General features: G+C 34.5%; 1 protein-coding gene across 1 annotated transcript in view; it reads right to left on the bottom strand.

The window, feature by feature from the left end:
* KIFAP3 (kinesin associated protein 3) overlaps nt 1-12,618 on the bottom strand; it is a 479,627-nt gene that overhangs the window by 212,441 nt on the left and 254,568 nt on the right. The window contains 1 exon segment of the mRNA XM_053693102.1: nt 8,020-8,120. Coding sequence (XP_053549077.1) covers nt 8,020-8,120 — 101 coding nt within the window.

Below are 12,618 nucleotides of genomic sequence, written 5' to 3'. Positions count from 1 at the left end.
CATATACCACTATGCAGAATCGCAAAGAAGAGCTAAAATCGGTATAACTTTAATTGATAATTTTTTTTAATCCTTACTATATTTCACCCTAATGTACCTTTTAAATCTCAATCCTATGCCGCCATTCCTCCCCCTGGATATAAAAAAAAAAAAAGTATGTAGTGATGACTTATATTGTCTCTCATTTCAATCGGTCCCCCACTGGCGTCCCAAGCAACTCATTTTACGCCCACAATTAATAATGCTCATGTGTGTCTCATGCAATTCTCAGTCTCAATCTAAGCGCGTTCATGGAACACGCATGCGCATTATCTTCAGAGCCGCAATTTGCCGATTGTTTATCCAGTAATTTTTTACGCATGAGCAATATACTGTTTACGCATGCGCAATATACACAACACTTAACATGAACGTGCAAGGATGTACACGTAAGAGCGGGTGAGACCGCTCTTACGTGAATAGGAAATCAAGCAGGAAATGAGCTGGTGGGCGGAGGAAGTATACAAAATGGTACGCTTTTTCAAATAAAATTTTACACAAAACTAAAAAGAATATATTAAAATAAAGTTAGCGACTGTAATACTGGATTAAAGATTAATGAATGTAATAATGAAGGCCAAAATTTACTTTCACTTTAAAGGGATAAAAAAATTAGCATATGAGTTTATCTAGGTTTAGTTTTCAACTAAGAATACCCAGAGAACAAACCAAATTTGATGATAAAAGTAAATTAGAAAGTTGTTTAAAATTCCATGCCCTATCTGAAACATGAAAGTTTAATTTGGACTTTACTATCACTTTAATGCAATAAAAATTGTGAGGTTTACTGTCCCTTTAAATCAAGAGATCTGTAATTACTTAGGAAACATGGAGACATTGTCAGACTACAGGAAATGAGTAACTGTGTGCGGCAGACTTCTACATGTGATTCAATTACTACAGTAAATCCACTTCTAGCACTTAAATTTTGCTTTCTCATCAGATACTGCCTGTAAGAGTCAAATAAATTATTACTGTAATGTATGTTTCACAAGAGGTTTGAGATTTATTATTATATTTCACCAAAATAAAACAAGATACTAGTATAATATAAAAAAGGTAATCATATATAAGCTGTTTATTTTGTTTTACAAAGTCAATCAAATCTGAAGCTTAGTAAGTATGAATAAAATTACCCTGAAAACGTGCAGATATAAAACTATAGCTTCCACAAAGTAAAAATATAGCTTGGTTGCTTTGTTATTTATGTGCGCAAACTTACAAACACACAGCCATAATCAAATAAGTAGCATATTAATAGGGCCATACTAGTCTAAACATTTTAACAGTAGTGACACTGCACTACTGTGCGTTTAACTCTTGCAAATGGTTACACACACAGTAGAAGTACCGCTCAGGACCCACAGTGCACTGCTGGTCCCAAGCAGAAACTATCTCTGATCCAATCAGCAGCGCTAATCACATGACTCGATAAATGTAATCATCAATAAATGGACGTTCTGGGATGACAAATCCTTGGAGTAGTGTGTTTGAAGTGCCAAAATATGTAACAATTCATATATCTATAACCAATCTAGTGTGTGTGTATATATATATATATATATATATATATATATATACATTGCAACAGGGGGTAGCAGCTGAACCCCCTTATTTTGATCTGACGACCTTTGTTTGTGAACCGGTAAAGAGGTTGAGAATATTTTTGACCCCTGTATACCTATTTCATCTACAACGGAATCTGGTGATCGTAAGGGTGAGTGAATGTATGTTTTACAGCAGGACACGTTTAATGGAAACCAGCGATCATTGACAGCTCAAAGGGAAAGCACGGACCGTCCAAGGATGGGTCAGGTATGTTAACAAGCCTGATACAAGTATCCGTATACCTTTGGAAATCCAGTTTCTGAGATAAATAGCTCCCTCTAAATCACAACGTATCATGTATGCAAGTACCTAATATCCATACCCTAAGGAGGACTCTGTTTCAATTTACACTGTAATCAATCAACATATTCCCAGAGACTGTTACAAGTGTGCACACTTTTGTCTGGACTAATGTGGAATCCTTATACCTCCCGGGATGGTACTTTGTTCATAATTTAGGGGTATCTGTGTTGTTATAACTGGTCACCTAGTGTCAATTGCACTTCAACTGTGGTTTATGGTATTTTAAATAAATGAATGCTCTAGTTTAATGATTTGGGGTGCGGTCTTTTGAATTTATGTGTCCCCCTAGGTGTCTCTCAGCCCTGCATTGGGTCATTAGAATTTTGGCTTTATAATCAGTGCTGGCTATAATAGACTTGCTGGTTCTTATGAACCTATCTCTTACAATTTTGTTGTATTATTATAGACTCTATTGCCTGGCACCCCTAGTCTGCCACATACTTAAGATTGCAGATTGGGGTTGATTTTTGCATCTACTGACATTAGTGGCTTCTCCTTTTGTGTATATATATATATATATATATATATATATATATATATATATATATACACACACATACATACATATACACACATATACACTACATCAAAATAGTGACAATTACTGTAGTAAAATTTGCCAAACTATAGCACTGAGACACAGATTGCACTGTAAAGCTGTAAACAGAGTGAACTGCGCATAACAAAATAGTGCCAGTCACTTTTCTCGCAAACTCACAATGATTACAGCACTATTTCATAATCCTTGGAGGATGAACTTCAGATCCACAAAGTGCTGTATTAGCGAATCGCTGTAAAGTGAAGCTCTGTAAAGTGAGGTATACATATATATACACATATATATATATATATATATATATATATATATATATATATATATACACACACATATATATATATACACACATATACATATAGATTGGAAAGTTGGCAGAGTATAAATAGGAAATGGTGGTTAATTGAAGGCCTCTGTGAGTTTCTACATGTACCTGAATGACACTAAAGAATGTGAGAGAAACTTTAAAGATAAATAAATGTTCCATCTGCTCACTAAAAATATCATGAATAAAAGCTACAAACATACCATATTTAATGAAATGCTAACCCTAACCAATTTTTTTTATATATATTTATATAGTATATAGTTATTCTTAGATATTTCAATTACCGTCCCTGTTTTACATTTGAGGCTTTACACTAAAATGACCTTGCATAGTCATATAATAGTCTAAAGAAGAATGAACAAATAAATACTAAATTACATCATTTGTAAAGGAGAAGGACAATGATTTTGTTTAATTTTACAAGCAGTATTCCGGCCCACATGTCAGCAGCTTCAGGCATTTTATACCTACAGATGTATAAAAGAAGCACTGCCAGTTTGTATGGGGTAAGATTACTCAATTTCTGGGCAACACTTCAAAAAGTTTTAGACTAAAGATACAGATTTTTGTTTATGAAGTAAGTTTTAGATTATGGATGATATTCTTAAAAAACAAAAAATATAAAAAAAAGGAAAAAGAGAGAGCTATATATAGAGCTCAGCAAATGTCAAACTAACATTTTGAGAATAAATGTCCCAAGGGCAGTGGTGTACTTGGGCAAATTTACAAAACTTTTATAGTTTTGATGTGTCCACATAACCATGTAACATAAAGAGGAAAATGGATAAAGGGCAAAAGGAAATTAAAATGTCAAATTTGTTTGCTTTATTCCGTAAGTAAGTTGTGACTAAATGAAAAAGGAGCCAAAAAGAATGCGTACAAAAGAAATGGTCAGTAGGCTATTTTTTAAATTTTTTTATACCAAATGGCATAAACAGATTTTAAATGCAATGTTGGATTTTATATATTTTTTGGAACCTAATAAAATACTGACCCCATAAGAAAAATGCATAAAAAAATAAATTATGCTGATATTTTTTTTTATCCCATTTCACAGACTGTACTTCAAAAGTGTATTATTGGATTTTTTTTTTTAAATTGATGTTTCTGTGATAAATAAAAATATTTTTTTTCTTGCCAGGCTAGTGAACATTAATACTAAAGTATCATATACGCACACAAATGGATTTAATGCTAGTATCCATCTAAAAGATTTAATTAATTTTTACATGGAAAAAAAATGTACTTTTAGCATGGTTAAAAGGGGATATAAAACCCAATTTATTTCATGTAATTGGCAAGAGCCCATGAGCTAGTGACGTATGGGATATACAATCCTACCAGGAGGGGCAAAGTTTCCCAAACCTCAAAATGCCTATAAATACACCCCTCACCACACCCACAATTCAGTTTTTACAAACTTTGCCTCCTATGGAGGTGGTGAAGTAATTTTGTGCTTAGATTCTACGTTGATATGCGCTTCTCAGCATTTTGAAGCCTGATTCTTCTCAGAGTACAGTGAATGTCGGAGGGATGTGAAGGGAGTATCACCTATTGAATGCAATGGTTTTCCTCACGGGGATCTATTTCATAGGTTCTCTGTTATCGGTCGTAGAGATTCATCTCCTACCTCCATTTTCAGATCGACGATATACTCTCATATTCCATTACCTCTAGTGATAACAGTTTCAGTACTGGTTTGGCTATCTGCTATATGTGGATGGGTGTCTTTCGGTAAGTGTGTTTTCATTACTTAAGACACTCTCGGCTATGGTTTGGCACTTTATGCATTTATAAAAAGTTCTAAATATATGTATTGTACTTATATTTGCCATGAGTCAGGTTTATGTATATTTTCTTTTGCAGACTATTAGTTTCATATTTGGGAAAAAACATATTTAGGGAAAAAAAATTCTTACCTGGGGTATAGTCTCAATTGACTGCTTTTTCATTAAATTTTGCAGCCAAAATTAGGCTTGCGAGAACGCAAAATGCCAAAGTTTATTGAGTCATTCTTGGCGCGAGAATTTTTTTGGCACGAAGGTATGTCCGATGACGCAAATTCGTCATTTCCAGTGTCGTAGTTGATGCCGAGTTCCTTGCACAAGGTTGCGTCTACAATGTCGCGAGTGTGTCATTTCCGGATGTTGTTAGCGCCAAAAAAAAATTCAGTTTGCGTTGTGCGTCATACTTGGCGCCAAACAATTTCATTATTTAAAACTCCATTCCTATATGCCTCTTGCCTTTTTCTATGTCAGAGGGCTATGCTGTTTGCATTTTTTTCCCATTCCTGAAACTGCCATATAAGGAAATTGATAATAGTACAATGCCTGTTGTTCCTTCAACATCTAATGTACATGATATACCTGTGAATATAAAAGATTTTATTGCTGATGCGATTCAGAAGGCTTTGTCTGCCATTCCGCCTTCTAATAAACGTAAAAGGTCTTTAAAAACTTCTCATAGAGTTGATGAATTTTCAAATGACCGACAACATACTGAATTATCCTCCTCTGATGAGGATCTATCTGATTTAGAAGATCCTTCCTCAGATATTGACACTGACAAATCTACTTATTTATTTGAAATGGAGTATATTTGTTCCTTGTTAAAAGAGGTGTTGATTACATTGGATATTGAGGAAACTAGTCCTCTTGATATTAAAACTAGTAAACATTTAAATTCTGTTTATAAACCTCTGTGGTTACTCCAGAGGTTTTTCCAGTTCCTGATGCTATTTCTGATATGATTTCTAAGGAATGGAATAGGCCTGGTACTTCTTTTATTCCTTCTTCAAGGATTAAAAAAATGTATCCTTTGCTAACAGTTAGATTGGAGTTTTGGGAAAAGATCCCCAAAGTTGATGGGGCTATTTCTACTCTTGCTAAACGTACTACTATTCCTATGGAAGATAGTACTTCTTTTAAAGACCCTTTAGATAGGAAACTTGAATCTTATCTAAGGAAAGCTTATTTATATTCTGGCTATCTTCTCAGCCCTGCCATTTCTATGGCTGATGTTGCAGCTGCATCAACTTTTTGGTTGGAAAGCTTAGCACAACAGGAAATGAATCCTGATTTGTCTAGCATTGTTCACATGCTTCAAAATGCTAATCATTTTATCTGTGATGCCATTTTTGATATAATCAAAATTGATGTTAAATCTATGTCTTTAGCTATTTTAGTTAGAAGAGCTTTGTGGCTTAAATATTGGAATGCTGACATGGTATCTAAGTCTAGATTACTATCTCTTTCTTTCCAAGGTAAGAAGTTATTTGGTTCTCAGTTGGATTCGATTATTTCAACTGTCACTGGGGGGAAGTGAGTTTTTTTGCCTCAGGATAAAATACCTAAGGGTAAATCTAAAGCTTCTAACTGTTCTTGTTCCTTTCGACAAAATAAGGAACAGAAACCTAATCCTTCCCCCAAAGAATCTGGTTCCAATTGGAAACCTTCCTCAAGTTGGCGTAAATCCAAACCGTTTAAGAAATCAAAGCCAGCCCCCACGCCTGCATGGAGATGCATCCCTCATTCCAGCTTAGCTGGTAGGGGGCAGATTAAGATTCTTCCAAGACATTTGGGCAGATTCTGTCCAAAATCAATGAATTCTGAGTATTGTCTCTAAAGGGTACTGAATGGGAGTCAGAGTAAGACCTCCTGTGAGAAGATTTTTTCTCTCACGCATCCTAGCAAATCCAGTAAAGGCTCAGGCTTTTCTGAAGTGTGTTTCAGATCTGGAGCTTTCAGGGGTAATCATACCAGTTCCTTTTCAGGAACAGGGACTGGGGTTTTATTAAAATCCATTCACTGTCCCAAAGAAAGAAAATTCATTTAGGCCAGTTCTGGATCTGAAAATTTTGAATCATTATGTAAGAGTGCCAACTTTCAAAATGGTGACTATAAGGACTATTCTGCCTTTTGTTCAGCAAGGGGTTTCATGTCCCTTTAAGTAACATTTATAAAGTATAACACTGCCCCCAACCAGCTAATTCCGACTGCCAGCAGGTTGGCAACATTTTCTTTGGTGTACATCATAATGCTTTAACTAGTGCTCCTGTTAGGGTCTTTGAAGACCAACTTTAGTTGGGTTCATTTATAAGAAGATTAGTGGAGGAATTTGAGGACCAGTTTTATTTAGCTAATAACATTACTGAAAAAAATAGCATCGGCATCAGTAATTCATACCTAGCTGAACAAGGAATGCCCTACACCAGTAAGCAAAAGTACAGTCAAAATATTTCAGGATTACCTTGGGTGAGAGCAGGTAAAATAACCATGTGTTCTAATCAGCTGATTATTTCAAAATCTGGCCTGTTAGGGAGGCCTGAGGACTTTGAAAACCAGTGCTTTAGAGCATCCCAGTGAGTGTCACAGATATTTTCACCTTTTCCCATTTTAGATGTTGCTAAAGATATTCAGTGGGTTTGTGGTCAATTGAAGGGAAACCATGCATATTAGCACCCCTTGTCCTAATGGAAATTGAATCTTATTCCACACAACTTTAAAGGGATAGGAAAGTCAAAATTAAACTTAAATGATTCAGAAAGAGCATTTTAAGACACTTTTAAATTCACTTCTATGTTCAAATGTGCTTTGTTCTCTTGGTAATCCTTGTTGAAAAAGAATATGCACATATCCTACACTAGTGGGAGCTAGTTGCTGATTGGAGCCTGCACACATTTGTCTCTTGTGATTGGCTAACTAGATGTTTTCAGCTAGCTGCCAGTAGTGCATTGTTTTTCCTTTAGCAAAGGATAACAAGAAAATGAAGGAAATTTGACAATAGAAGTAAATTGGAAAGTTGTTTAAAATTGCATGCCCTATCTGAATCATGAAAGAAAATGTTAGGGTTAGAATGGATATCATGCCTCTGCAGAATAGAGTGGTACTTCTCTTTGCTCAAATTGAAGCTGATCTTGTGGAAATCACCAACACCAGCACCATATTTAATTGTACAGTGTGGCCCTTTCATTCTGCTATCTCACTGCATGAACTCTTTAAATTGTAACAAAAAAATTCAAATTTTGATTCATAAGTAAAAAAATATTTTTTTCCCTGTATTATTAGAGCATTTTTTTTTTTTTTTACTATATAATAAAACAACTAAAAACTCTGGAAATTATTTGTACATGTAACAGTCAAAAATAGTTTAGTGTGAGTGGCCAAATAAATAAACGTATACATACCTGGGGTATGGTGTCTGTATAGGCAAACATTGATTTAAAACGGTCATCCATACTGATATGGTAAAGAATACACATCACTATTTGTTTGTAGTTTTCATTATCTGGAATATAAAAGAACACGTATATATGGTACATTGGATTCAAAGAACACAAAAATGCGAAGCATCAAATCTAAGTCTTATACCAATGAATCTAAAAACTTCTTCCCTATATGTGCAGTCAACAACTCCTTGGCATTTATTGTTTAAAAAGATAATCTCTTTATTTCCCATTCCCCAGTATTGCATAACCAACACTGTTATATTAATGCAGTTATTACCTCTGTGATTACCTATGCCTCTGCAGACTGTCCAATTATTTCAGTTCATTTGACAGACTTGCATTTTGGCCAATCGGTGCCCTCTCATAAAATAACTTCAGGGGTGTGAGCATAATGTTATCTATATAACACACATGAACTAACACCCTTTAGCTGTAAAAACTGTCAAACGCATTCAGATAAGAGTCGGCCTTCAAAGGCTTACAAATTAGCATATGAACCTACCTAAGATTAGATTTCAACTAAGAATACCAAGAGAACAAAGCAAATTTGATGATAAAAGTAAATTGGAAAGTTGTTTAAAATGACATGCTCTATCTGAATCATGAAAGTTTATTTTTGACTAGACGGTTGCTTTAAGTTATCTTATTGTACAATAAGCAACATCACAGGTGAAGCACTTGACTCTCTGTAGGTGGCTGGACCCCCCTTGCTACAGTGAGCATGTTGTACTGAGATGAGTCCATTCTTTGTTTTATCTTTGCAATAAAGCGAACAGTTAAACTGAAGAGGAGAACCAGGGAAGTCTACCTAGCTCAACCTAGGTAAAAACAACTGATGCCAAGAGCGAACTAAAGGGATATTTATATATGTAGAGTTGGAGTCCCAATCCCCTCAAACTTCTGAGTGGCATTTCTATTTACTAAAGACGTCAAGTAGCATCTATAGATAATAACTGATACGATTCTAAAAGAGTGTCTGATCAAATACTTAAAGTAATTGTAAAATAAAGTGAGCATATCAATGACGAATCCGGCTTCCTCCAATCATTGCGTGTCCCCTTTGGCGTCCAGCTCATGGGGAACGCAATGATTGGAGGAAGCCTAAATTCGTCTTCGATATGCTAAATATAGGAGATGCGTGCGGAGGATCGGCGGTATATTTACCGTAACAAAATGGTAAGTATTTAAAAACAGAAGTGTCATTGTAAAGTTTAATGACAAAGTGCCCATGTTTTTAAACTATGGGTTTTACTGGGTTTTAAATCATTAAACTTTACAATCACCTTAACTATAGCCACTTTCATTGTTGCAATCCAGAGTTAAAGGTATTGAAATAAAAGCCCTATAATTGAAACTCTAAAAACAATTTAGGCTATAAAAAGATTACCCTTAATAATGTTTTATGTTTCCGAGTATATTTGACTGAAGAAGTAAATTACCAAATGGCTATTAACAGCTGCTAAGATTTTATAGACATTAAGGCTTTTAGAAAACACATTACGGAAAGACAAAGCAGCTGGAATACAGCTGGGCCATATTGGTGGTCAATTTAATTATTAACTTTCTTCCAACTACCACTGTGAAGTGCATACCAGTGGGTTAGCAATGGAACTTGTGTTCTATTGTAAGGGTCATTTGCTAATATGTTGCAAGATATTTAAGCCAGAAAGTGGTCTATGGAATTAAAAATGCGGATCTGATTATGATGACTTTAAAAGGGACAGTCAAGTCAACATTAAACTTTCATGATTCAGAAAGGGCATGCAATTTTAAACAACTTTGCAGTTTACTTTTGTCATCACATGTGCTTTGTTCTTTTGGTATTCTTTGTTGAAAGCTAAACCTAGGAAGGCTCATATGCTAATTTCTAAGCATTTGAAGGCTGCTTGTTATCTCATCTCAGTGCATTTGGACAGTTTTAACAGACAGTGCTAGTTCATGTGTGTCATATAGATAACATTGTGATCACTCCCGTGGAGTTATTTATTAGTCAGCACTAATTGGCTAACATGCAAGTCTGTCAAAAGAACTGAGCTAAGGGGGCAGTCTGCAGAGGCTTAGATACAAGGTAATCACACAGGTAAAAAGTATATTAATTTATCGGTGTTATGAAAAAACTGGGGAATGGGTAATAAAGGGATTATCTTTTTTTTAACAATATAAATTTTGGTGTAGGCTGTCCCTTTAAGTCCATATTCTGAATGACAGAGTTGCTAATTTACATAAAATGAGCACGAACCTGAAGGTTAATGATCAGTAAGTAGTAATCGTATATTAGCAAGGGGTACGGCACATTTTGAAGGGTTATTCTTCAGTGTTTTACCTACCCCACTGCTATGTTATCAAACAATTTCACTTATTAATTACAAAGTAATGATCTTTCTCTATCTGGTGGGGTATATGATGACTCCAGGTATTCCCGGCCTCCAGATGTGAGAATAAATGAGGAAAACAGTCTCTTAAAACTGCATGCACTATCTGAATCATGGGAATGTAATTTTGACTTTAGTGTCCCTTTAATCAATGGCATTTCACTATCTATTTATGGTTAATAGCTAATGGTAAGTGACATTATTTCCCTCAAGATGGTACTTTAAATTGCCAATATTATATATTGGTACCTAAGTAATGTAAATGTAATAGACAACAAATATTATATATTGGTACCTAAGTAATGTAAATGCAATAGACAACAGATATTATATATTGGTACCTAAGTAATGTAAATGCAATAGACAACAAATATTATATATTGGTACCTAAGTAATGTAAATGCAATAGACAACAAATATTATATATTGGTACCTAAGTAATGTAAATGCAATAGACAACAGGTATTATATATTGGTACCTAAGTAATGTAAATGCAATAGACAACAAATATTTTATATATATTATAAACATCAGGTTTTATCTCAGATTTCTTATTTTACTGTGAATACAAGAAACATTGTGGAGGCCAGACAAGCGGGCAACTTTCACAGAACTTAGAGTAGGTCTAGAACCTATATTTTTCTGTATATCTAAAACATATCTCTTAAAGGGACATGAAACCCAAAATGTTTCTTTCATGATTTAGACGGAGAATGAAATTTTAAAAAGGTTTCCAATTTACTTCTATTATCAAATTTGCATCATTCTCATGTTATATTTTGTTGAAGATATATCTAGATAGGTAGCGTGCACATGTCTGCAGCACTACATGACAGGAAATAGTTCTGCCATCTAGTGCTCTTGCTAATGTATAACATTAGTACTATATAACAGGAAATAGTGCTGCCATCTAGTGCTCTTGCTAATGTATAACATTAGTACTATATAACAGGAAATAGTGCTGCCATCTAGTGCTCTTGCTAATGTATAACATTAGTACTATATAACAGGAAATAGTGCTGCCATCTAGTGCTCTTGCTAATGTATAACATTAGTACTACATAACAGGAAATAGTGCTGCCATCTAGTGCTCTTGCTAATGTATAACATTAGTACTACATAACAGGAAATAGTGCTGCCATCTAGTGCTCTTGCTAATGTATAACATTCTTGCAAAACTGCTGCCCTATACTACTGCAGACACACATGCACACTCCTGAACTTACCTTCCTGATTTTCTACAAAGGATAACAAGAAAACAAGGACAATTTGATAATAGAAGTAAATTGGAAAGTTGTTGAAAATTGTATGTTCTATCTGAATCATGAACAAAAAAATTGGGTTTGATGTCCCTTAAAGTACCCCTTTTCTCACGTGAATGAGAATTATTGCAGTATTTCAGCAATATGCAAAGTAAGTCAAAACATTACTTGAATGCTAAGCTTTATTTAAAAGAATATGGAGGTGAGGTTTAATGTGTGCTTCAACTTATGATTAATTTTATTGCCCACAGCGTTCTTTATTAAGGGGACACTGAACCCAATTTTTTTCTATCATGATTCAGATTGAGCATGAAATTTTAAGCAACTTTCTAATTTACTCCCATTATCAAATTATTTTCATTCTCTTGGTATCTTTATTTGAAATGCAAGAATGTAAGTTTAGATGCCGGCTCATTTTTGGTGAACACACTGTGTTGTTCTTGCTGATTGGTGGGTAAATTCACCTACCAATAAACAAGTGCTTTCCATGGTCTGAACCAAAAATATAGCTTAGATGCCTTTATTTTCAAATAAAGAAAGCAAGAGAACGAAAAAAAAATTTATAATAGGAGTAAATTAGAAAGTTGTTGCTCTGCATGCTCTATCTGAATCACGAAAGACAAAATTTGGGTTCAATGTCCCTTTAATAAAAAAAAGTATATATAACAAATAATAATATAATAATAATAGTAATAATAAAAACAATTTATGCTTACCTGATAAATTTCCTTCATGGTGGTGAGAGTCTACAATACAGTACTCTGGGAATTACAAGTCACTACCACTAGGAGGGGATAAAGATCTTTCAAACCCAAAGAGATCTATAAAACTCCTCACTCATACCTCACTGTAATGTACAGCCAAGGTATTGAAAGAAATAAGAGCACCATGATTGAAATTAATTTATCAGATAAGCATAAAT

This window comes from Bombina bombina, chromosome 10, assembly GCF_027579735.1.
Source record: "Bombina bombina isolate aBomBom1 chromosome 10, aBomBom1.pri, whole genome shotgun sequence".
Classification (NCBI taxonomy): Eukaryota; Metazoa; Chordata; class Amphibia; order Anura; family Bombinatoridae; genus Bombina; species Bombina bombina.
The sequence above is the reverse complement of the archived record's forward strand: the minus strand, read 5'-3'. Positions and strand labels throughout refer to the sequence as shown.